This window comes from Nyctereutes procyonoides, unplaced genomic scaffold (genome assembly GCF_905146905.1).
Source record: "Nyctereutes procyonoides isolate TBG_1078 unplaced genomic scaffold, NYPRO_anot_genome, whole genome shotgun sequence".
Lineage (NCBI taxonomy): Eukaryota > Metazoa > Chordata > Mammalia > Carnivora > Canidae > Nyctereutes > Nyctereutes procyonoides.
The window spans coordinates 53,686,925-53,712,815 of NW_026575047.1; the positions used below are offsets into that span (position 1 = coordinate 53,686,925).

Sequence of the window (25,891 nt, forward strand, 5' to 3'; positions counted from 1 at the left end):
TTATTCCTTCCTTTACTTCTTTACAACTAGTCAGGGTATGGGTGGTCCCCAGGGTATCTGCTCCCATGTTAGGACACAGAGGACTTTCTCAAGATCCCTGAGCAGCACACACTGAACCATGTGAGGGAGGGCCTCCACCACTGGCAGCTTTGAAACTCCCCTGGGCAGCACACCCAAGCTCCCCGATCTTAAAGATGCTTCTCATATCCTTTTCAGAAACACCTCCTGGGTGCTGAGCTCCAGTAAATGATAATAGCAGCATTAAAAGGCACATTTTCAAGGTCATTAAGACAGATCGTAATCAGTTCCTTTGTTACAACACCACCTCATTTCACACACAAGTGCTCAGCTCTCAAGGCAGGAGCAAATGTACCGCCCTTCATTCTGCTGTGAGGATGTGGATTTGTGTGCGAGGGCCCTTGGAGGGCTCACTCTCCTCTCACCAAGAGCTGCTCTGGGGCATCACCAGGCAGCTCTGGCTCTGCAGGAGCTCAGCATGGGTGGCAGAGGCTACTACAGCATGGTGGCATCCCCATGGCATCCCCGTGGCCCACCCAGGGTGCATGTGGCTCACCTCCTTGCAGTTCTCGGAGTTGGAGAAGTGGATGAGGTCATCGTTGTACATCTCCTGGGTGTTGATGATGTCACTGTACTCTTTCTGGCTCAGGTCTTCGGGATTTATGCCGTTGGCCCGCAGGAACTCCTGGTAAGCCACACTGAAGGCCTGGCCGATGGACTGTGCGATCAGCTGGGCCTGCAGGCAGGGAGAAGCCACTAGAGACCAGCACAGAAGCACAGGCACCACGCAGCCTGGAGAGGAGGGGCCGCGGGCTGGCTGCAGGGCACACACATAAGCCTGGACTGGGCCCTTGCCTGGGCTCAATGAGCAAGAGAGAAGCTACAGGCTCTCATCCGGTGACAGACGTCTTACCACCTGCACCGTTTAGTCGCCTGCCATGGGCCAAGCCTCTCTGCTGCCTCATCCCCATCTGGGCTCAGTCCTGGCTGTTCCCATCTGAGCCATTTACATCCTGGACCACCCAGGACAAAGCACCATTCCAAATAAAGTTGGGGAATATCACAAATTATTTGCTAAATATCCTACTTTTGTGGCTTTAAATGACTTTACCAGGTTTCCTTTCCACCCATCTTATTGCAAAAATCGACCTGAGGTGTGTTCTCTGAGGAGGGTCACAGAGACTCTTAGTTGCTTCCCCAACATTTATGTCTCTGTAGCAACAAAACCCAATGACAACGGGGGAGACAGGGTATGTGTCCAGCTGTTCTTGTGGGGAGTTGTGGCTGTTCTCAGCTGAGGCAGGTCAGAAGTACAAGACCTGGGGACCCCAGCACAGACTCCACAGAGCAGAGTACTTCTTTCTACTGCAGGGAACTGTCTGCATGGACATTAATGAATTTCTGACACTGCAGAGTCTTGGACATGGAAAAGTTACTGCCAGGCTTTGCCCATCACCAGCCAGTGTGCAGACAGGGGACTGCAGGGTGGCAAGAGCTAAGGCCCTGAGCTCCTGGAGGGACACCAAGCACTGGCAACAGTGTGGCCACCAAGAACAATGGGGGCTTCCAGGGGCTTGGCCCCCAGCAGTGCCTTCCCTCACCCAGCCCTGACTGCAGGAGCCTCCACCTGCCTCCCACAGGCCACCAAATGGGCCTTCTGCATGGCTGCCCCCAGCAAAGCTAAAGACCAGAAAATGGTGAAAACAAAGGATTTGACCTAAATGCTAAATCCCTTCCTCCTACGTACTGCATATTTAAGTGCTACAAATGAACATGCCTCTGTAACAAAGCGGGCGGGGCCAGATAATAAAGGCAGAGCCAGAGCGTGGCTTTCCTGAAATAGGTATGGATTCTAGATTGAACTGCCCTCCCACACTGGGCCCAGAACAGTTTACATGAGGGACAGGCTGATATATACTTGGCAGAAATAAGCCCTGCTCACTCCTAAGACCAGTATCTTGGCATTTTGGCAGCACTGCTCAGGGTGGACTGGCCAGAGATGGCCAGGTGACACCCTGACCTGGACAGGTGTGGAGTGGAGGGTGGGGAACCCAGAGATGGTGCACTGGAAACCAGCAGCCAGGGCTCTGTTTGAAGCTAGGAGTCAGGCCTGGGGAAGAGGCCAAAAGAAGGTAGAGGCTGAGGGTGGTGGGGATGGGAGCCTGGGACATCCCAGGGCTTGCCGCCATCTACTCCCAGGCCTCCAGGTCTGTCCCCACCTGACTGTGGTCCCCTGGCAGGGAAGGGTTCTGGGAGTATCAGTCCCTCCACTGCTGCATGGATAGCCTGGCAGTACTGTCCAACACTCTGGAACTCTGTCTAGGGTTCTGCCAGGGTGCCCTACTCTGCCAGGGTTCCTCTGGGTGCAATCCAGGAGCCCTTGGCATCTCCTCACTGACTGCTGATGGCAGTCTCCTATTTCCCCAGCCGCCTGTGTCCTGGTGTCTTTCCCAGCTGGTCTGGGGGAGCCCATGGGGAGCTGCAGACAAGGGGCTTCCCTGCTCCCCAGGTCACAGCAAGGACCTGTGGATGCTCAATGCTGTGAGGCCAGAAGCCCCATGCAGACAGGTGGGAGTGCAGGGGGCTCAGAGAGGAGCTGGCATTGGCAGCTTGGTGCTCAGAGTTGGCCTCCTGCAGGAGGTGAGGAGGCTATCACTCCTGTTTGGTATTATTACCTGTGTGGCTCTTCTACCCTGGCCTCAGCCCTGCAGGGCCTCAGCTCCATTTTATAGAGGGAAACTGAGTCTCAGAAAGAGCCTTGGTATCTGTAATGCCACCTTCCAGGTGTTCCATTCCGCTGTCATCAGACCCTCAAATCCCTTACTTGTCCCCCACAGCCCCCTGGAGGGAGCCACCATCCAGATGCTATGCTCTGGGCAGATGCTGAGTGTCCCCCCACACTCCACCGGGTGGATCCTTCCCTCACTCCTTTGAGGACCACTTAGAGTCCCACTCACGCCCACTTCGGCCTGCCTTCAGCCTTATCTGCCCCCTGCACTGAGAACACCAGGGTCAGCACCATGGTCAGCACCCCTGACAGCAGCACCCCCAACTCTAACCCACGGTCCCCAGCCATCCCTGGGGCTGGCATTTCAGATCCCCATTATGCCTCCCCATTATGACTTTTCTGCTCACCCTGTGCCAATGGCTTTACCCTGCCCTTCACTCACAGCCCTTCCAAGGGCCCATCTCCCCCAACCTGGTCTCTAAGATATCCTTAGGCCCTGAATCACACAGATGTCTCCATCCAGGTGCCCACAGATCACTGCATTGTGGTGAAAAGAACCTGTGTGCACCAGTGGGCTTGCGTTTAAATTTCTTCTCCAATCAACAGACCATCACTTCAAAGCACTTCTAGATGACTTCAACTTTTTAGCAAAAAGAGGACTGCCTCCACCCCTCAGCCCTGTCTTCAAATATAAAAGTCTGGGGGCCAGTTCCTTCTGCTTCAGGTCCCTGACCTGCAAGTTCACCTAGAACAAGAATGCCCCTTTCCAAGTATCCACGGAAGAAACTGCTTTTTAAAAATTATACTTTGGCAACAGCCACAAGATCTGCCCGCCAGGGGGCAGGAGAGAGACCTGGGCCGCTGTCCCCAGTGTTCACCTCTTGCCCCCAACCCCCTCCCTGATCCCTTTCTCCCAATTCCGGGCTGGGAAAGATGCTCTTATCCCACTGCAGGAAAGGGCCAAAGGCTTCGTGGTCTCTTAGTGAGAATTATCATAAACTCCAGAATTACAATGTGAAATAGCCATGAGCAAAAGCAGAACTGCTCCTCGGGCACAGATGTCGCCTCCCCATACACAAGCCTGGCATCTGAAAATGTGCACCTAACCACAGACAAGCCAGGGAGTATTTTGCTTTAGGAGAAAAAAGGTTGTGTTAAAGGATTTCTGCAGATAGCGCCCCAAGCCTATTTAACTATAGTTCAATTTATCAACTGCCCTAAAGGAACTTACCTCACAAAGTGAAGTGAAACTGCGTTCACTGTCTCTGCAAACTCTTGAGTGTTATAAAACAACCCCACTGATTCCCCTGGAAACATCACTGACGGTGCACAGGACTTCTCTACCTGAGACAGGGTCCCCAAAGAGCCGGGGATGCCAGAGCCCTTGGGAAGTCGGGCCAATGGGAGAGCTGGCATGCCTGCGTGGTCACTTACGTCCTCGGACTCGAACACATGGCAGATCATCTTGTACTGCTTCTTCCCCTCTTGGGCTCCAGGGGTGGTCTCAATGCAGTCCTGAGAGGCTGACCGGGGCATGCGGCGCCTGGCCATCAGCACCACGATGTTTCCAATGTCTGCTATGTAGGAGATGGTGCGCAAGGCGTGGTCCATCATGGTCTCCTGTCAGGAGGGGGGGCGGGTCCATGTTAGGAAATGTTAGGAAGAACCCACTAGTAAAAACTCTCAGGTTTGGGATTCCTCAGCCTTGATGAGAATGATGTGTGGGGTGGGTCATTCTTTATCGCGAAGGGCTGTCCTGGACTCTGTAGGATGGTTAGCAGCAGCCCTGGCCTCTACCCACTAGATGCGGGTAGCATTGCCCCCTTCCTAAGTTGTGACAGCCAAAAATATTTCTAGCCTTTGCCAAATGTCCCTGTGGGAGACAAAATCATCCCAGTTGAGAATTGGTGCTCTAGCAAACAGTGCCAAGGTAAATCTGACTTTGCTCTACAGCACCCTCCCACTTCTCAGAGGCACATGTCAGAGTGGAAGGAAGACAGGAACACTGGCAGGTGATGACACCCGTCCCCACTGGATCAGAGGCAGTCTGTAGCTCTGGAGAAGGGTCCCTTCCCTGCAAGGCATGTGCTTCTCCCTAGCAGATGAGGAAGGCTTCGAGGCCAACTGTTTCCACAGATGGGTTCTTCCGGGATCCCAAGCAGCATGGGCCCTGGTCAGGGGACACTGAGGCAGCTCCCGTGACTGATTGACGGGCCTCTGGAGCTATTCAATTCCCTCGGCTCCTGGCAGGTCCATTACCCTTGAAGGCTTTTGTTGTCTGACAGGAATCTCCACTGAGTGTCTTGCCTATGACCCCTACCTAACAAGGCTGCATACAAAGGCTCTGAGAAACTAATCAGCTGGTCTTTTATGCCTTTGTGCCTTTTCCACAAAAGAAAATTGGCTGCTGCTGCAACCCCTGAAGCCCCCTTTCTTTATCACAGAATCCATTTTTACAGCACGTATTATTCCTTGTCTGTCCTCCAGGAGTTGATCTGTTTTCTGGCCAAGGCTACGGGGGTGGTTTCCAACCACAAGAGCCACTTTTCAGGAAGGGGACTTGGAAGAGAACTGTCAAGGGCAGCTTTTTGGCATTTCCTGATTTCTGGCCACATGACCAGGGCAGAGCCACCTTCCTCACAGGTACAAGGAGGAACTCTGGGCTTCTTAAAATACATATGCTGTCTAGTTCTCTTCATTGCAAGGGTCCAGGACCTATGACCCCCCTGCAACAGTGAGTATGGCCAGCACCCAGGTCTTTATTTCCGTAGTACCATTCCCCACTAAAGGGAACTGTGTGTGCCTCCTCGAAGTAACAGGCAATTCCAGGTCTGGGGCAGGAGCAGCCTAAGGAGAGCTCAGAACACCTCACCACTTCAGAAAGCAAGGACATGATCAAAGACTAAGGGGAAGATGTCAAAATCACACAGGACACAGATTAAAGGTCTCTGGCCGAATCAAAAAGAATAATGAGGATAATGATTAAAGCACAAGCTTAAAAAAAAAATCCACCAGTCCACAGTGAAAAGAAAGAGAAAGAAACAAAAGGTCTTCTGTGTGGGGAAAGATCTGATCATAAAAGTGGAGAGTGTGGCCTAAGTAGAAAATCAGCATTCTGCACTTCCAATGTTGGAACTAACTCAAGCAAGACACTCACTGGGTGCTGAAACCTGCAGGCAAAGCAGGTGCTGGGGAACAGGGTATCCACACATCTGGAGTGTCACCATACAAAATGACTGGCTGATGACAAAGAAGCAAAGGGGTCATTCCCCGGGCATCTTGGCCCTCAAACAGCCCATAGGGGGATCTAGTCCCAGGGAATGTGGGGCTTCCCTCTCACTCAGCAAACCTCCAGCACATGGCACTGCCTGAGGTCTTCCCAATTCCTCCTTCCATCTGCCCCATACCCTTGACCTCTGCCCTCTTTCTCCTCAGCTTCAGGCCTTTATATCTTGCATGGTTCACTTGCTCCTCACAATCTGTCTTCTCCACCAGCAGCAGATTAAGACCCAGGAGAAATGAGCAGAAGCTGGCCACATGGCACATGGTTTACAGGTAGAAAATCTTAAGACAGCATCCCCTGCCACCCCGCTGGAGCACCACCCACTCAGAGGGCCCAGAGCTCACACAGGATTTCCACCCTCCCGTTCCATCCCCCAGGCCTGGCATGCAGAGGTTTCAGGAAGGCCCTCCTAGAATCCTGATGGTGAGCACACACACAGCTTCTAACTCCCTGTTTTCTTTCCCTGTCATTTTGCCTACTTAATCTCAGCTGAAACAGACCTATACCACATCCTTGTCTCTTCCTAGCCTGGTGCTCCTCGGCTCCCTGCAGCTTACTCAACCCATCCAAGACTCAGGGTCCGGAGCAACCATCCTTGGGGAGGACAGCCGTTCAGCTCATCCCAGAGGGAAAGTTCTCCTGCAGCCAGACCTTGTTCTCCTCTGGTCCCCGAGGAGGGAAGCTAGGGGTTGAATTACCTGATTTTAAACAATGGTCTTTAAAACACTTACCTGTGTGTCCGCATTTAAGACCTTGATCCTCTGGGTGGAGATGAAGAGATCCACCTCAGTCAGGGTCTGGGCATCCCCCTCCGAATTCTAAGAAAAGACAGTGGATACTGTCACAAATAAAAAAAAAAACTAATTTGAACAAAGGCCTGACAATTTTACTAATGACCCTGAGTGCCCCTAGAGGGAAATGCTACTCTAGCTTGGAGCAGCTAAGGGAAATCTAAATTGCATGCTGTCTTCCAGCGCAATCTGTAGCGAAGTGAGTTCTAAAGGCAGTTTGCACAAGGCGTGAAGAAGGAGGGAGGAGACAGCTTCCGGAAGCCTGAGCATGGAGGGGGGCTGGACACCTGGGGTCTTGGGTCCCAGCATCCAAAGCGCACCCCCTCCATTCCCTAAAAAGTATGCCTGCCTGCCAACCCTTATCAAACTCGGCAAAGGCACAGAGTCTGTGTACTCAGGCTACATACGTTCCTCGGATTTGGGATTCCAAATATCCCCAGGAAATGCAGAAGACATTTTCAAAGAAGTTGGATTAGATTGTCAGCATCCTCTTCTGATTTAAATAGTCCCAGTTATGTCAACCCCCAGCAGGCTTAATGCTGATCTTCCAAAAACCGGTAAGGGAAACAAGACCTCAACTGGACTCAGTGCTGCCCTCCTAGCAACGCAGGAGAAACCAGAAGCTGTGACACAAACACCCCTGTTTTGTCAGATCTTGGAGTATGTTTGTCATATGGCCATTACTTATGTGTACATGGAATGTTCTAGAAGCTGAGTGAACTATTTATTCAGGGTTTGCTCTAAACCAGGACAGTCTTTCATTGGTTTTTATATCAGTGGGAATCCTAATTACTACTGCACAGTGGCAATGAAATACAAATTCTTTCGGCTTAGCCACTGAGGTAAGTAATTCTTTATGGTCACTGGGAGCCTACAGAGGCATATCTTCCACTTCAAAAGAGCAGAAACTGTGATTTAATTCCTCACTAAAAAATCGAAAATCCCTCTGCTGAAAACTCCTCAAGAAATTGGGAGTTGCAGAGAGCCCTTGATAAATTTGGATTTTAGACCAGTGTTCAGGGGGAAAGGTCTTCTGGGCTTTTAGCCCACCATGAGGTGACACTGCCTTTAACTGATCTTAAAGAGAAGAGAGTTCCAAACAATCCACTTGAAAATAGTTCCGCAGGGATGTGGAAGAACTACTTTTTCTGATTTGAGAAACCAGGTTATATTCTATGTCCACATGCTTTTAAATGGTACATATTATGGGACTGTTCCTCAAACCCCTCTTGCTGAAAAAAGTAGATTGGGCCAGAAGCAAAAAAGAAAAAAGAAAAGAAAGAAAAGAAAAGAAAAAAGAAGAAAAAAGAAGAAGGAAGGAAGGAGGGAAGGAAGGAAGGAAGGAAGGAAGGAAGGAAGGAAGGAAGGAAGGAAGTTAATTGCAGGTGGACTTGGTTTTAGTGACAATTTTTGGAGGACATTTGAGTGCTGTACACTTGCTTGGAGAAGAGGGACAAATGTGGAGCTGAATGAGTTCAAACCAAGGGTGAATGGATGAAGGCAAAACCTGGTCATTAACAGGAAACAGCAAAGCTTGCCCTGTCATCCTCTCTGCTGGAAGAAAGTGAGAGTGCCAATAGCAGGAATCCAACAGAGGGCCACCAGACAACAGGGTGGGCATGTTGTGGATGCGGGGGCGGGGGGGGGGGCCCATAGCCACCAGTGGGCTGTGGGTTAGCTGTGTGGGGGATGCTACTTACTCCTGGTCCCAGGCTCATGAAGCACTGTCCTATCAGGACCCGCCTGGCCAAGTGTGAACAGACCAGGAAGGGGGCCCTCCGCAATGATCCTGGACATTTCCCTGCCTGAAGGGAAGAATAACTCTCTATGGATATAACTGGCAGATGGCGGGCCTCAGCAGGCTGCAGAGGCTGTTTTGAGCTGAATCCTCCTGCTCCAGCCCCCTTGGGCTCTTTGGATGGCAACCCTGGAGGACCAAGCTGCCATGGACGAGAGAGCCTTGCTATAGCTGCGCAGAGCTTGTGCAGCCCAGGGGTACGCTGAGCAAACTGCAGGCAAGGGGGCCCTCTCCCTTACAGGGAAGCATAGCCTCACTACAGGTCTGCGAAGCCAGGCCCATCTACACTGCCTGGAGGCACCCAGCAGAAAGCCATTAGGGTAGAGGGAGTTGGGTGAGTTCCTCCATCTCCGCCAGCTCAAGGAATCCAAGGAGAAAGCACTGGGCAAAGAGCAAATACCACAGGGAGTGCAGTCTCACTGCAAGAGAAAGGGAGCGCCCAGATGGGCTTCTCTGGCCAAGCAGCCAGAAAATGGTGTTCTAGGAGAGGAATGGAAGATTAAATCTCTTGCTGTTTAAGCACCAAGCCTGCACCAAATCAGTGCCTTCCAACACCAAGCATTTGAGGTTTTCTGTATCGGGAAGACCTGGCATTTACAAAATGACCAGGTTTACAAACAAATGACTGGAGGTCAACTTGATTTTTTTTTTTAAGTTGGTTCCTGCTCCAGAAACTCTTCCCCCACCCCCTTTTTTTAAGTATACTCCACATTGGGCGTGGAGCCCAATTTGAGGCCAGAACTAGGAACCTGAGATCAAGACCCGAACTGGAATCAAGAGTCGGATGCTTAACCAAATGAACCACCCAGATGCCCCGCAGCAACTCCTCCCAGTGAGGAACGCATCCCATGGGCAAACTGACCTTCTTCTCATCCTGATTTAGTAAATCAGCTTAACAAGTCTTTAAATATCAGAACAATTTAATGAACTTTGTGCAGGAGGCCTAAGCAATAATGCGTCACATGGTCGTATCAAATGCCACACGTAGAAATGTCTGCGTGAAACTAACATCGAGGCATTAACCACGTTCTAGCACAGGAGAGACTACCCAAGAGACTTATAAAAAGGGCAATGATGAGGTTCTTCTGTGAGTGGGCGGTTAAAAGTTAAAAAAAAAAAAAGCATCTGCGGTTTCGTTCAAAAGCCTACTATATATCTGCCAACGGAAGAGGAAAAAGCTGTTTGCCACGTGATGTGTGCTCTCACCAACAGGACCATCCCCCAGACTGCACGGGACAGAAACACAGGCAAACCCCTCAGCCCCACACACCGCTTTTTTCTTGATTTTAGCAGCCTTTTGCATCCTCTGAGCCGCATGTAAGAGAAGAAAAAAACAGATAAAAGAAGAAAGAAAGGGAAAAGAAGGTAGGGCAGCCACATTATTTCGGTCTTGTTGCCAATACCCCAGCCCTATGGCCTGGCCCTTAGAGGAAGCTCCCCCGCCCAGAGGCAGGACAGGTGGGTGGTCGTCACTTTAGGGAGTGTTCACGCTGGCCACGAGAACCAGAACCCTTAGCACCTGTCCGCTGAGCGTTGCACATCACCAACAACCGTCCAGATCTATGAGGGCAACACCGGGGATAAAAGACGCTGCCCGCAGAGGATCAGGACTGGGGTCTGGGGCAGGAGGGCCCAGGGCTCTGCACTTCTCTTCCCCTGTCCACCATAGGCTCATGCCCAGGCTCCTGCACCTCCATAAAGAAGGTCAGTGCACGGTAAGGACACTGGTGAGACCCCTGATGTGGTTTCTCATCCCACGGGGGCTTGCAGCATCTACAGACCCCGTCCTGCCCAAAGGGGGCACCTCCTCGGACCACCACGCCCTGCCCTCCCCACCCCATTAGTTTTGCTGACTTGGCCTTATCCACCCCCTGCCCAGATGCACCCACCTTTCACAACCAGGCAACTCAGGATGTACCCAGAGCCGCATGTGTGGCAGAGTTTTCCTCGAGGTCATGAATTCAAATGACATGAGATTTCTTTGTTTCCACTTTCTGAGAGCACCGTGGTGCCAACAATACACATATCATCAAAATATGACTGGGGAATGCATCCCAACATGTTTTATGAGTGGAATGCTGTGGAACAGTCATCCTTTAAAAACTGTTCCAGGGGCCGAGTGGTGTTTCCTCATGAAGGAGCCAGCTGCATCTGCCCCCCAGCCCTGCCATGGCATTCTTCCAGACAGGCCAATGCTGCCCTTGGCCTCGCCAGACACCCCAGGCCTTCCTGCTCTGTGTGGAGGGCTTTGGGGTCCCTCTCTCCCACTCCAGCATCCCGCCACCCCCAACAAAGTGAACCAGGGCTCCACTGAGCCCACCAGTACCTTGACCCGGCTGACGGCCTCCTGTGCCTGCATCATTCTGATGTTTTTGGAAGGGTTACGTTCCGAGAGCAGCTGCGTGGACCCCAGATAGTTGGCAGCAAAGATGATCCCATCAATGAGGTCTTCTGGTTCACAGGGCCCTGGAACTAAAGAGGGCACAGTTGGGATCTTCCCAGAGGACAAAGGAACACGGCCTCAGGGACAGGGGAACATAAGAAGAGGGCTGACCTACCGCCCACCTGCAGCCTGCAGAGGGAGGCCGGTCTGCTTCCCTCCTTGCTGCATGGCAGTGCATGGTGCAAGTACCTACACAAAACCAACACCCAGGCCAGAAAAGTCCACATGCATGGCTCAGAAGGACACCTCCTGGACCTCGGGCAGCTGTCACTCAGGGCACCTCAGTCTCCAAGGTGACAACCATGTGTTGCAACCCCAGGGATGCACTTTCCCAAACTAGGCACCATTCCCATGCCACCCCAGAGCCCTCCAAACTCAGGACCCGCTACACTCCAGTTCTTCTGGGGCCTCTTCCTCCACTGCTCTGCTGCAGGGGTCTGGTCCCATCACACACCAGGTGGGGTCCCCCCTCCATCCCACACACCTCCACCTGCTGCCTCTAGATCAGTGCTGTTGATGGGACTCTCTGCCAGAATATAGAATGTTCTATCTTGGTGCCGTTTAATAGGGGAACCACTAGCCACATGTGGTTTTTGAGTGCTTGAACTGTGGCTCTCACAAGAGGAAATGAGTTTTTAAATCTTATGAAATCAAATTAATCTACATGGAAATAGTTGCACATGGCTAGTGGCTCCTGGCCCGGGCAGGCAGCAGTAGGGAAGATGAGCGAATCTTTTCTGCGAGGGGCTAGATGGAAAATCTCTTGGGCTTTGGGTCTGTGTGCAATTAGTCACCTCTGCATCCACAGATCAAGAGCAGGCACAAGCAATCTGTTCTATGAGTAGGCACCACTGTGCTCCAATAAAACTTTATACATGAAACTGGGTGGCTGGAGAATTTGGGCCAGGGTCCATCATCTGTAACCTGTGGACCATCACTCGGCCTTCCTCTGAGACCCACCACCTCCCCCACCATGTCACTGCTTCTTCCCTCTCCCGGCCCACCTCTGGCCAGACCCTCCTTCTGAGAGACCTTGGCTCAGGCTCTCAGGCTCCTCCTCTGTCCAGTGCCCACAGGGCTAATGGTCCTGTGGCTCCCTGGTCCTCACGGCCAGCAGTCCCCTCCTGATCCCTCCCCTCAGCCAGATGTTCTATATTCTCACCTCTGACTCATTCTGCTTCTAAAAGCATCAACTTGCCTAGCTTGGATGCTGCTGTCTACCAGTTCCATAACATGAGCCCAGAACCCTCAACTCCCTGCCCCATGCCCCACCTGTCAGCCCCAGGGAAGTGGTGCAATGCCAACCACCTGTTACCAGGTGCCTGCAGCTAGAAAGAGCTGGAGTCACCCAACAAGGCAGGTTGATTCATTACAAATTCATGGGCCAGGATGTCCTCAAAACTTGTTGGCCAGCCTGAAAGGTTCTTCTGAGAGGTGCCCCCTCTCCTCTTGCAAGCACCATGTCATATTTTTCCTCATTTTCTTGAACTTCCAGCTGCCCCTCCCTTGGCTGTACCTGCAGAGCATCACCTTCACACCCCATGTGGCAGGTGTCTGTCTGAGCAGGCCTCCATCCTACTGTTCTGTGCAGTGGTAGGTCCCCCCTAGGGACCAAGAATCACCTGCTATCCCATCCCTCTCTGGACCAAGTCCTATATCAGTTGGGTCTTCCCCTGGCTTTAAAATATCCTCCAGCATCTCCAAGCAGGTTCAAAAGCCTCCTTCACCACATCCCTGACTCCAGTGGGGCCCCCTCCCTCCTCCTTCCAGAAGGCAAATGTCCAGAAAGAACTGCCTATTTGGCTGGCACCCCTTCCCCAGCACATCCCCACCTCGCTGTTAGCTCCCTGCTCCCACGCCGCCAATGATAACATCATGTGTTATCACCTCAGTGCCTTCATGTCCATGGCGCCTGGTGGTCACCAGGTCACCATGGCCCCCCCCCTCCTGAGATACATCTTCCTAGCTGGTCAGTCACTCAGTCTCTTCCTCCCTCTCTGGCTGTTCCTTCTTGGCTCCCTGCAGGCTTGGCCTCCCCCATGGGGCCACTGAATGCTCACAATCTGGGAACTTGGTGATGATGATGGGTACTTAGTTCTCTGAACCCCAAACCCACATACTAAACAGCCCAAAGCAAAGCCTGGATCCTCCTCCACCTCAATCTGGGCACTGAACCTGGCTCCTCATCTCAGACACCACCACCTTCCCAGCTACACAGACCTTCACCCCTGAATCCAACCCATCCCCAAGTGCTGTCCACTTTGCTACCACACCAATCCTGTGTCTACCTTCCTCGGGTTCAGCCACCACACTCTCACTCCACCCTGGACATGAGGACAGCCTTCAATTGGCCCATGTGAACTGCAACAGACTGTTCATGTCCCTCCTAAAGTCCTGTGTCAAAGCTCTAACCCCCACTGCGATGGTATGAGAAGTATGACCTCTGGGAGGTGATCTGGGAGGCCAGGAGGGTGGGACTCTCAGGAATGGGATCAGTGCCCTTACAGCAGGGACCCTCTGCCTGCTTATAGCAGGGACCCCCTGCCTGCTTCCTGCCACATGTGGACACAGAGAGAAGGCCGTCTGTAACCCCGAGGGGGGCTGTCACTGGAATCCAACCATGTGGGTGTCCCGGCCTGGGACTCTGTCCTCCACAAGTATGAGAAATAACTGTATGTTGTTTATCAACTCCCCAGTCTCTGGTGCTTTGTTATAGCGGCTGGACTAAGACGGGAATCTCCTACCCACAGACCACTCCCCCTGCTGCCACGAGAGGGTCCTTCTAGATGGGAGATTTGATCTTTTTTCCTCCCCTGCTGCAAACTTCACGGGGCCTCTCATTCTCTCAGGACACAGCATCCCTGTTCAGTGGTATGTGTGTGAGGACACAAGGAAAGTTTCGCTGGTCTCTGCCACCCACATCATCAGACCCCCCCAAGCCTGGGCCCCTGGCTCTGGCCCACAGGCCCACCCCAGGCAGCTTGGGCACTGGGGGCCTAGTGAGTGGCCTGCAGTGAGCAGGCTGTCACCCCAAGAGGTGACCCCGCAGCTTCCCTGATGCCAGGCCGATGACACTAGATTCAGGGCAAGCCTCCTAAATGGCTCTCTGAAACCTTAGTTCTCTTCAAGCCACGGGAGTAAACGGCCCGAGGGGAGGTGCCTAGAGGAAACCTGTGCATTAGGCTTTCACCGCAACAAAGTCCAGCTCTGTGGACTTGCTGTTAGAGCTCCAAAGCTGGTCCTAGTATGTGGCCATTGGCCTCAGCTGCCAGCCTCAAGACCCGTACCCGGAGGCACGCACATCAGACTCATGCACAGGGAACTACTCCTGTGTCTTTCTCACCTGCACCACAGCTCCCGCTAAAGCCAATTTTATAAAGTGCTTTAGAACAAAGCGAAGTATTCTGACTTTGGAAAGGAATCTGTTAGTAATAACAGGCCCCGGCAGGTCCCAACTTAGGATGCCTCATGTCCTGCCCCACAGAACTGTGGGGGGCCTCCCATCATGAAACTGCTGCCCTGGAGACGCCCTCCTTTTCTTCCCACTGACCCTGGCAGCCTCCCCAGCAGTACTCAGAGGATGCACCCCTTCCTCCTGGGTGCTCCAGTGATTTACTCCAGGGATCTTGGATGATGCTTCTGGAAGCCTCTACCAAAGCCTCAGGGAACCAAGCCCAGGCCTCCTCTCTCGGCATACCAGCCCTGTCTGCAGAAGCCACTGATTCCCTCTCAATGGATACCCTGGTGACCTCCACAGTCTGCTGGCAAAGCCTCTCCCCAAGCCTGAAGCCCCTCCCCCAGCCCCAACTCCGATATCTGTGTCTGGAGGAAAGAAGCATCTCCTGCTACAGAAGTGAGTGAAGGGGTCCTTTCGAGAGCCGTGGGTTGGGTCAGAGAGACATGAGAAAGCAGGGCCCCTTTCTTTCCTTTGGTAGCCACATTGAGCCTGTGTCTGAGGAGTGGACAGCTGCCCCTCCCCATGGTCTCCCCACCACATCCATTTCTCTGGGAAAGCTCTTCCCACCCAGCTGACATTGCTGGGCCTGGGGGAGGTTGCCTGTGATGGCAGAGATGAAGTGCTCCATGGCCTCGGGGTAGGAGTCAGCAAAGGTCAAGGGGGGTTGGGTACAGGAATCTGAGAAGGGGGTCTGAGGGCCTGAGTGGGGAGCGAACTTTGGGCCTGAGGGCTGGGGGTGGGAGGGATGTGGGGGGGTGGAAGGCAGGGGTTGGGGCAAGGTACACTGGAGGGCCCATGGGGCACCCTAGCTTCCTGGCAGCTTTATAGGCTCACCCTTTCTGTGTTTAAGAGATACCCAAGAAAAGCACAAGAACCCCCAACACATGTTCAAATCAAGCATTTCTCATCCCATTATTAGGGCAAGTAGCCACGTGGGCTGGTGCCTTCTCTCCTAGCACAGCCCACCCACATTCCTCTCGGGGTACCCACTCTGGCTTTGGTGGGAGAACCCTCCTGCCGCAGGTATCTGGGCAGTGGGACCTCAGGGCCAAGGTCCTCTGAGGGCTCCTCCCAGGCCCTCCCACCTCACCAAAGTCCATCAAGGGTCAACACGTCCTTGCTGCCCCAACACACACACATGAACCCATACACGAGCACACACACTCATGCATGCACACATGAATGTCTGCAAAACTTCTCACACAGGGGCCGTGGCTGTGGCTGTAACCCCCCAGGGCCACACCTCCTAACTGCACTGATGCACCTACTGGGGATTCCAGATGAAGTGCCCACCACGGCACCAGGGCCTGAACATACAATGAGGTGCCTTCTGCAGGCCGGCACTTTAAATTGCCAAGGTAATAAAGCACCTATATTACTACAGGCCCAGATACAAGAGAACGATGAGTCCTGCAGACAATGTTGAGATCTGAGGGGAAGGTGATCCCGGCAGCAGGTAGCGTGGCACCCTACATTCCCAGAGTGTGGCTCTGCCCTATGACCAGCTTCTTCACCCTCATGCGGGGAGCAACAGGGGAGCCCACCGCTGCAGGCAGGCCTCTCACAAAACCAAAGACAAGAAGTGCCACCCAGGAGAAAGGCCCCACTTCTGAGCCTGCAACTCCCCAGGGCTCTGACCCCAGGCCCACTCTCTCCAGTGCCCATGCATGATGCAGTAAGGCAGGGCCAGGGCTTCGCAGGGGACCAGGCACAGAGCAGAGCTCACCAAGTCATGCTGCCACGAGGAGTATTTCAATATTGCAACAAGAACTCGGGGTATCTGTGCGGGGTGGAGTGGGGAACCAACTGTCCCTCCCAATTCTACAGAGGGAAGGCACCTGCCCCTCCGCCTCCACCTGTCACTGTGGAGGACCGGGCCACATCCTGAAGGCCGGAACAGCCATGACAAGGATGGGGACTAAGGCAAGGGGGTGCCCTCTCTCAGAGAGTTGGGTCAACAAAGCACACAAAAAAAGCAAGGGCTTTTCAGACAATGCAAAATAGGAGGCAGGAAGCAAAATCCAGTGTGAGGTGACAGGGACGCAGTCCGGATCTGATGAGGAAGGGGAAGCCAAGGTGAACAGAGACCCGAATGATACAAAGGAAGATAGAGATACTTGAAAAAGAATGTGTTTTCTGGGGAGTTCTGGGAAAATAACAGCCTCACAGGGGCCCAGATGTATGAAGGGAGGCAGGAACAGCCTTCCGGGGTCAGACAGAGTCTGCCCAGGGATCCAGACACATGCCAGAGTCTAAGTCCTTCCACCTGCCCTGCTCAAAAAGGCTTTGTGCCCTTGGGACAGTAATCTCTCTCTCTCTCTCTCTCTCTCAGTCTCTCTGTCTCTGTCTCTCTCTCTCTTTCTGGCCTCAATGTACTCACCAGCAAAATGGGATGAGGGGGAACTCCTCTTAGGGGTTTTGCAAAGGTAAGAGTAAAAGGATGAGGTTCATAAATGCTAAAAGCATATAAAGTACAAGGCATAAGTTAATGAATTCTTAGCTTTTATTTGCACCTAACTCAAAGGACACATCATAGCACTTCACGGAGGCAGGGCCTCAGGCACCAGATGAGGGAGGCAGTGGCAGTGACAAGTGGCAGTGTCCAAGGCTGGCAGATGCGCTTACATGGCCTTGTGGGCATGCTGCATGACAGCACACTGAGGCTCAGAGGACAAAGGGATGCCACGGTCACACTGATATTAAGGGACAAAGTAGGACCAGACCAATTGTAGGTGGCCTCCGCCATCATCAACATGGGGAACCCCCTGGCTGCAGGTACAAAGTGGTGCAAGCCTCTTCCAAACCCTGTACCCAAAGGGGTAGTGGGAGGTGGCAGGTCATTTAAAACATCCGAAGCTGAAGTCATGTGAGGATGGAAGGAGTGACAGAAGATCCCAAGCAGCTCCTCTGTTCCTTGAATCATGTTCAGAGCCTGAGAAGCCTGCAGAGTCCCCAACCTCATCTGAGTGATTCTGCCTCAATGGACCTGGAGTGGGGTCTGGGAATGTGCACTACACACATCCCTCAGGTCACACTGAAGAGCACCCCCTTTGGATGCTCACCTTGAGCACCTTGGACAGCTCGCCAGACCTTTCTAAAGTTCATATCCTGATCTCTAGCACACAAGCACTCCCCTCTTCCCTGCCATCTTAGAAGCAAAGTCCTCTGAGAGGTCAGAGGTCTTGCCAAGGGCAAGGCACCTGACTGCTCCTTCTATCTTCCTCTCTCGGTCCTTGCTCTGTAGGACCCCCTCCAGCTAGCCAGGGCTGGCATCACCAAAGGAGAGGAGGGGGGCGGGGGACGGCTGCAGAATGGGGAAGGGAGTGGAAGGAGGAATCTCTCCCTGTCCATCCATCAGCCGCCTTGGTGTGTGTACTGCAGATGCAATGGCACTTGTCACCGAGGCAAAGGCCCGTGTCACCCCCCTCCCCAGAGGGAAAGGGGACTGCCAATCACACTCCCCTCCCTGCCCCTCAGGGCGTCTTACTAAAGTATGTCCATTTTTATTGTCTTATGCGACCTTCTCCTCCGGCCTCATCCTCTCCAGGGAGTGTAGTGCCAAGTGCCTGTCAATTACTGAGGGTCACCCCACAGCAGGACCCAAGCCACCGTCTTGCCTGCAGTGACTGTGACTGACCAGTAGATGGTGGCGCTGCATTCTGCAGGGAAGTCTGGGTGGTGCCAGCAGCCCACACCCACAGCAGCACCCAGGGCCAGGGCAGGGGCCAGGGTCCTCACGCCCTGTGTGTAGGCTGGGAGTCAAACGGCATTCCGTGGAACCCATCCCTGAGAGTGGGAGTCAGGCCTTGTCTTTTGAACAGACTCCCACCTCTGAGGCCACTGTCCTTTGACTTTCCCCTTGCCAGTTCCCAGGATGACCTTGCACAGCTTGCCAGACCTTCTAAAGTTCATATCCTGTTTCAGCTTCCATCCCTGAGTTGATATATTAAAAGCTGGCTCCATCTCCTTCTCCTTGAGTGAGCCCCACCAAGTCTGGGGGAACAGACCCCCATGTGCAAAGGGCACCCCATCCTGGGCAGCGGGACCCAGCACCAGCACCCATGGACACCTGCTCCCTGGGAAGAGGCCAATGGAAGATTCAGGTCTTTGTTGCAACTCCAAAAGACACTGCCCATCTGCCAGAGGTTCTTGTCATTTCTGCCTTGGTCTTTTTTTCAAAAAGGAAACAATACAAAACGGTGCCTCCAGCATCCTGCCTGTCAGACCCACTCCCACTTGCACACTTATTATGAAGCAGAGAAGAGTAGCCGGTGTGGGGAGGCAAGTATCACAGACAAAGCTCTCAACTCCAATCATGAAATGCAGAACCAAAAATCAAACAGCTTCATTACAATACAAAAGCAGCTCACCCTACATATCAGCATAAATTGTTCTTACTTGGCTCAACCCTTGAACTAACCCTATGCCAAGACCACCAGAGGGAGACAGAACGATAAAAGAATAAAGAGAGGTTTAATGGCAATCCTACCTCCCCAAGAGACTGATTTCTCCTTTTTGTTTTCTTGTTCTGACATATATCAAACAAACATAAGTGTATGCAGAATGAATCTGCATGGTTTGGACATGAAGAACAGGGTGCACCAACCTCCTTCCTCCTGGAGGAAGCCTCCATTTGAAACGTCTATTGGAGGGACACCTGGGTGACTTGGGGATGGGGATTCTGGGAGAGTCTAGATGCAAGAACCTGAGAGTCTTCCAAAGAAGCTCAGGAGGCAGGTGGGCTCAGAGGTCCTGATAAACTTCCTGTGACTACCAGGTGAAGCTGCAGACACAGAAGAATCAGCAGGGAGAGAGGGGGCTGTGTGGGGAGAGGTACCAGGACCCAGCTCTGCTGAGCTCCAGCACTCTGTTCCCTAGGGGGCATGCCCAGCTGTGCCAATGCTGGCAGGAGGAGAAAGGAGGCCTCGTGCTTCTGCAGAGGTGCACAGTGACCAGGAAGCCAGCAGTGACCTCGGAGAGCAGCTTCGGAGCACAGCAGGGCAGGAGCCAGCCAGAGGGTTGCAGAGTGTAGGGGAGGTGTGCAGAATGATGCCACCATTCCCAAAGAAGAAGAGGAAAGCAGAGTAGTGGCTATGGATACATGCAGGCTGGCACAGATGCACTCAGAAGCCAGCAGAGGGGAGAGTGGAAGACATCAAATTAGGTGAGGTTCAAAAGCACAGAGAGGGACCTAGTCTCAGCTGGAAGGAGGGTCCACAGCTCTGAGGGAACAGGACAGGGAGCGAGGGCTAGGAGCAGGCCAAGTGCTGAGGCCATGTGTCTGGCGAGCCACCAAAATCAGCGCAAGAGCTGGCCCAGGGGAGGTGTGGCAAGAGTGGGTGAGGAGGCAGGAAGAGATGAATCTCAGAGTTGTGAAATTAGACCTCAGATCAGACCTTCTACCCACAGACCTGGGGTGTGGTCTCACAGCTCTGGCATGGCTCCACCTGCCCTGAATACCATCCCTGCCACCTCAGCACCAGCGTGTGTCAGAGCCAGACACCCAACACTGCCGTGAGCTGAGCTGTATGCTGTACCTCCAAGAAGCCCCTGTTAAAGGTGATCCTATAAGAAAGGCTGATATAAAGGAGAAGACACTGTCTAGAAACCAGAGTCCTAGAACATTCACCAGGGAGAAGGCCTGCCTGGGGCTATAGGACAGGCTGGGTCATCACTGAAGGAAAGGATCTGAAAGTTCTACCATGTGGAACATTAGACACCCAACAAGCGAGATGAAGTCACTGGCTGCCAAGAGGAAGAGAAAGAGTCACGCAAGGTCAAAGTCAAGCTCCTTGCAGTGGACAGATGTGTCCAAGGCAGATCCTAAATATAAGTTTGTACCTGGGAGAATTTCATCCCAGTAAAAGCAGAATGAATATAAAAACTGGCCCAAAACAGGGAAAGGCACAGGCATAAAGCTGCTCACGGCAGCACTATTTATAAGACCCAAACCCTGGCAACCACCCAAATGTTCCCGCATAGGGGACATCCATCCTCACAATGGGCATCCAAACATCACAAATTACCTCTAGGTACTTTCCCTGCATTGCATGGAACTCTGGCACAATCTCCAGGGTTTAGTGTGAAGTGTAAAAAGCAAGATGGACAAAAGGGTGTTAACTCATTAACATTCACCTAAGAAAGGGGAAGATTTAACTAAGATAATAAAAGTATGGAAAATGTTAAAACTGGTTATCACTAGAGGGAGGAAAGGATTTGGGAGGTGGGGTAATAGGGTGGGAAACTAGACACCTTGATACACACCCCATTCTGTACACTTGACATTAGAATCATGTGAGTATTTTCTATAATTATAAAACAAAACTCAATGAAAAAAGCAAATTCCTAAGGGGAAAAAATGCATCTAAATGTGTATGCAGTGGTGACATGGTAATGAAGAGAACTATTCTGAAAGATTTTAAGATAGTAATTTGACAGTACATCCCTCCTGGACTATTCTCTGAAGACCAAAGTCAATGCAAATGAATCTTGAATTGTACCTATAAACATATGTCCTTGGTGATGTTGGTCTTGTTATTCTGAGACTATTGTATGACTGATGAAATAAAACAAATGCAGAATGCTGTTGGTGTCCTTGAGACCAGGTATTTGGGGCATAGGAATAAAAACCCTATGGTCCCGACAATATGAATTCTGACCCATTTAATCTTAAAATCAGTATGAACCATGACACAGTCTATCCTAAAAACATATAGGATATCAGTTACCTATATGCATGCATAGCAAATTATCCCAAAACTTAACAGCTTAAAACAACAAATATTTACTATCTTAGTTCCTGTGGGCAGAACGTTTCTGGCTCGGGGGCTCTCCTAGGGCTGCAGCCATTTAGAACAGGGGAGGTTCCACTTCCAAGTTCACTGATGAGGCTGTTGGCCAGAGTAAGAGAGGTCAATGGGACCTAGATTTCTCAACCGGGTTTCAAATGGAGGCTTCTGCTATTTCATATACTAACATAAAGGTAAATTTAATGCATGCCAAATAAAAATTCCAGTAGGAATTCTTACTGTGTAACTAGAAAAACTAATTCTAAATGTTCTATGGAAAAATAAATACACAAGAGGACCTGGGGAAGTTCTGAACAGAAATAATGGTGATAGAAGGCAGAAATTAGCCTTGCAGGTAATAAAATGCACTATAAATCCCCAGTTAAATAAAGCCGCTTGGTCCTGGAACCTCAGTGGAGATCCAGAAACAAACCTAGGTGTATATGCTAATTTGTTATATGATAAATGCAGCAGTTCATAAAAGTTCTAGAAGGAAAAACATAATGGTAAGAGTACTGGGGTGCCAGGGTGGCTCAGTTGTTGAACATCAGACTCTTGATTTTGGTTCAGGTTGTGGTCTCACGGTTGTGGGATCGAGTCCTGTGTAGCTCCATGCTCAGCACAGACTATGAGGTACTGGTTCTCTCTCTGCCTCTGCCCCTCCCTCCACTCCCATACACATTTCCTCCCCCTGTTCCAAATAAATAGTCTTTTTTAAAAAGAGTGTCAAGGTCATACTAATCTCAAAAACTTAGTAATTTCAAAGGAAAAAGATTAATATAGTGTATTCCATAAAATGTTCAGCAAAGTAAAAATATGGAGGGATTTCTGAGTGGCTCAAAGCAACTGGGCTGAGCAACTGACTCTTGATTTCAGCTCAGGTCATGATCTCAGAGCTGTGGATCAAGATCCTTGTGGGGATCCGTGCTGAGCATGGAGGCTGCTTAAAATTCCTTCTCTCTCTCTCTCTTTCTCTCTCTCCTTCTGCCCCTTCCCCGTTCCCTGCGCATGCCCATTCTTGCACTCTCTGTCTAAAAAATAATAATAAAATAACATGCATTTTTTAAAAACGTAAAAATATGGAGGCTCCTTAAAAGTTAAAAATGGAACCAGTCTACAACCCAATGATTGCAGTACCAGGTATTTATGGAAAGAATACAAAAATACTAATTCAATGGGATATACATACCCTAATGTTTATAGTAGCATTATCTACAATAGCCTAACTATGGAAGCAGCCCAAGTGTCCATCAACAGATGAAGGGATAAAGTAGAGGTGGTGTATATTTATGTATGTGTATATATGTGATATATATAATTGAATATTATTCAGCCATAAAAAATGAAATCTTGCCATTTGCAATGATATGGATGGAGCTAGAGAGTACATTGCTAAGTGAAATAAATCAGAGAAAGGCAAATACCATATGATTTCATTCATATGTGGAATTTAAGAAAAAAAAACAGATTCAGCAAAGGGAAAAAGAGAGGTAAACCAAGAAACAGATTCTAAACTGTAGAGAACAAACTGATGGTTGCTAGAGGGGAAATGGGTGGGGGGATGGGGAAATAGGTGATGGGGACTAGGGAGGGCCCATGTTACGATAAGCACCAGGTATTGTATGGAAGTGTTGAGTCACTATACTGTACACCTGAAATTAATATTACACTGTATGTTAACTGGAGTTTAAATTAAAACTGTAAAAAATGCAAAAATGTCAAAAGATGACAGTAGCTTGGAGAAAACTTTTACAATATAAATCAAAAGGCAAATTTCCTTTATATGTAAAGAACAGTGCAAATCGATAAGAAACACCAAAACTCCGACAGAAGAGTGGGCAAAGGAAACAGACAATGCATAGGAAAATAAACACAAATGCCTATAAACATGTGAAATAGCATTTGGCTTCACTTCTGATGGAAGATATGTGTGTAAAATCAACAACACACCACTTTCCATCCATGAGCCTAGCTAAGATCAAATAGTTGGATGGCATACAGTGTTGGTGAAGTAGCACTCTCACACACAACTGAAGGTGGCATAACCCGTCTCCCTCTTGGGCTGTTTCTATCCAAGTCGGTGTGTTGCTGGCCTGTAACCCTGCTCTATCTAGGACCAGCTTCTGTGAAGGCACACACACATGAAGACGGAAACACATCCATGAAGCTCCTTACTGCTGCACTGACTAGAAGCAACCAAGTAGTCCATAGGGGACTCACTAATACCCATCATATGGCCATGAACCTGAATCCTGGGGAGCCACTTAATAATTAGGTGGTCCTATAGTAAGCTTATCTCTAAGAGGTACCAAGAAATGAAAAAGCAAAGTGCACACCCACGTGTCTAAGTGTAATACCTATCTTAAGAAGAGGATCTATAGTTTTGTATATGTCCAAGAAATTTCTGGAAGGATTCATAAGAGACTTAAGAGTAGCTTCTATTGTAGAGAGGGCTTAGGGGTCTGGGATATACAGAGAGAAAAGTGTGAAAAGTACAGGGATGTGCAGATAGAGAAAGGATTTCCAGGGTAGAATAAATTTTTAATTATTATGGCCTCCGGCTTGTTCTAAGCACTGTTCAGAAATATCTTAACAAATCTCTACTGAATAAAGGTTTCTATTTTAACATCTGTCTAATCCCTATTCACGACTCCATTTGGACAAGATCAAACATTGTAAAAAAAAAAAAAAAGGAAAGTCATTTTGGTTTTCATAACCTCTCTTTAGAATGCTCTGGGTCTCCCTAGTCCCAAGCATTTATCTAACTTACTCCAGTTCTCCTGCCAAGAGCACCCAGACCCACGCCCACCAGTCCCTTCAGGTGTGCCTGCTCTGTGCCTCAGGAGCCTGGCCCCTCTAACAAGCTGAAGAGGAAGAGATGTGAGTGGCCTTCAATTTAGGAGTCTCATCTGAACAGGTTCACCCCAACTGTTCATTTTAAGAGATCAGATCATAAGTGTCCACTATGTGAAAAAAAGCAGTAATCCAGTTTTAACCAGCACCACATGTCAAAAGCTGGGCAAAACCCATTTGAGCCTACTTGAGTTGGTTAAAATGGAATCAAGTTTATATGAACAGTATAACAATGATTCCAATAGTTTGTTTTTAATCCAGTTTGAGCAACACTGAGCCAATATAATGTTGAACCCGCCGAAATGAGATTGAGCCAATCAATTCATTTTCAGCCAGTTTGAATGGGGTTAGCCTGGTTCAAACTAATCCCTTGAAAGGGGATTTGGGGGCCTTTGTTTCCCAGATGTCATTTCTTTATTAAAAAAGAAAATCAGGGGTAGGAAAGGTTTTAAAATTATTTATCTCTGAAGATTGATTTACCTTACTCCCATAAATATTCATAAAAATTAATTACCAGCTTACTGAAATAATTAATAAAATTCACACATTTTATTGTAACTCTAGCAAGAGCAGGAAACACCCTTTGGCTGAAGAAAGATCCTATGGTGTTGTTGGAGGACCTCAGAAAGGAGTGGCCCAAGGTTCTCTGAAGCCATCCAGACAATCCAAAGTTGACTCAACGCTGAATGCTTAAATCCAGTATTACCCCCCTCAAAAAAAGACAGGAGAATCGAGGGAAATGAAGAGTCTGATAAAGGAGTAACAGGCTAAATTTGGATGCAATTATATCCACCCTAATCAAAATTATTAGATCATAATGACCAACTCAAAGTGAGCTGCATGACACATTTCAATTTATTAATTCAACAAACAGTGTCACAGGGGAGGCCATTAGGGATGGCCTACAGTTCCCTAATCAATGGAACCACGCCCCTGTAAATATGGGCTTACAAAGTGCACAAACAACCAAATGCCTGAGCACCTTTGCTTGTTTTTACCTTGAAGGTGTGCTTTCTACACAAGCTTTTTTACAGGAGGAAACCAAAAGTAAAAATACCATTTGCTTTGAGATAAAAATGCAACTGTTCTCTAAGAGAAAATTCAAGGTCACTTACCAGCCACAAAACTTGGAAATGATGCCACCTTCTTTGTCTGTTAGGAAATATGAAAAAAAAAGAAAGAAAAGAAAAGAAACACATGACAGTTGTAAGTAGATGGCCTGAGAGATCTAGGCTATGATGAGTACCATATATGAAAAGCTAACCCCCAATGAGCATCTGATGTTTCCAAAAAGTCAGCTCCATAAAGCAAACCAACATCATTCAGGCACCATGGTGTTTAGGCAGGACACATGGAATCCATTCCCATGGGAAAACGTGAGGTACTAAAGGCCATCATCTAAAACTTAGGGACTCTCAGATTAGCATGTCACTGCTAGGAAGGGAGCCTAGAGACCGTATAGCCAATGGTTCTTCAACTGGTGGGCATGAGAATTACCAGGGCCCATATTTAAAAGCAAGATAAAGGAGACTGGACACCACTCTATGGATGGCCAGACTTATTTCATCAAAGCTAGAAAATCTCATCTAAACAATGTCATCCAGAAAAGGGAAATTGCTTGCATAAGGCCTCATTTTAACAACATCCATCAAGGCAGTATTAGTTTGTATAGGATTGTTTTTTAAAACCGTGCTGTTGGTTTAGAACAATGGTTCTCAACCAGAATGATATT

The 25,891-nt window shown here is 50.0% G+C and overlaps 1 protein-coding gene across 3 annotated transcripts in view; it reads right to left on the reverse strand.

Annotated features, from left to right (window-relative positions):
• APBA2 (amyloid beta precursor protein binding family A member 2) overlaps positions 1 to 25,891 on the reverse strand; it is a 245,534-nt gene that overhangs the window by 12,843 nt on the left and 206,800 nt on the right. For 2 of the 3 annotated variants that reach the window (XM_055326656.1, XM_055326655.1), the window contains exons 5-10: positions 25,275 to 25,311; positions 10,945 to 11,090; positions 9,889 to 9,924; positions 6,761 to 6,847; positions 4,181 to 4,366; positions 575 to 754 (exon numbers count right to left, since the gene is read on the reverse strand). In XM_055326656.1, the coding sequence (XP_055182631.1) occupies positions 575 to 754; positions 4,181 to 4,366; positions 6,761 to 6,847; positions 9,889 to 9,924; positions 10,945 to 11,090; positions 25,275 to 25,311 (672 nt within the window). The remainder of the gene's footprint in view (positions 1 to 574; positions 755 to 4,180; positions 4,367 to 6,760; positions 6,848 to 9,888; positions 9,925 to 10,944; positions 11,091 to 25,274; positions 25,312 to 25,891) is intronic. The other variant, XM_055326657.1, reaches the window with a different exon arrangement.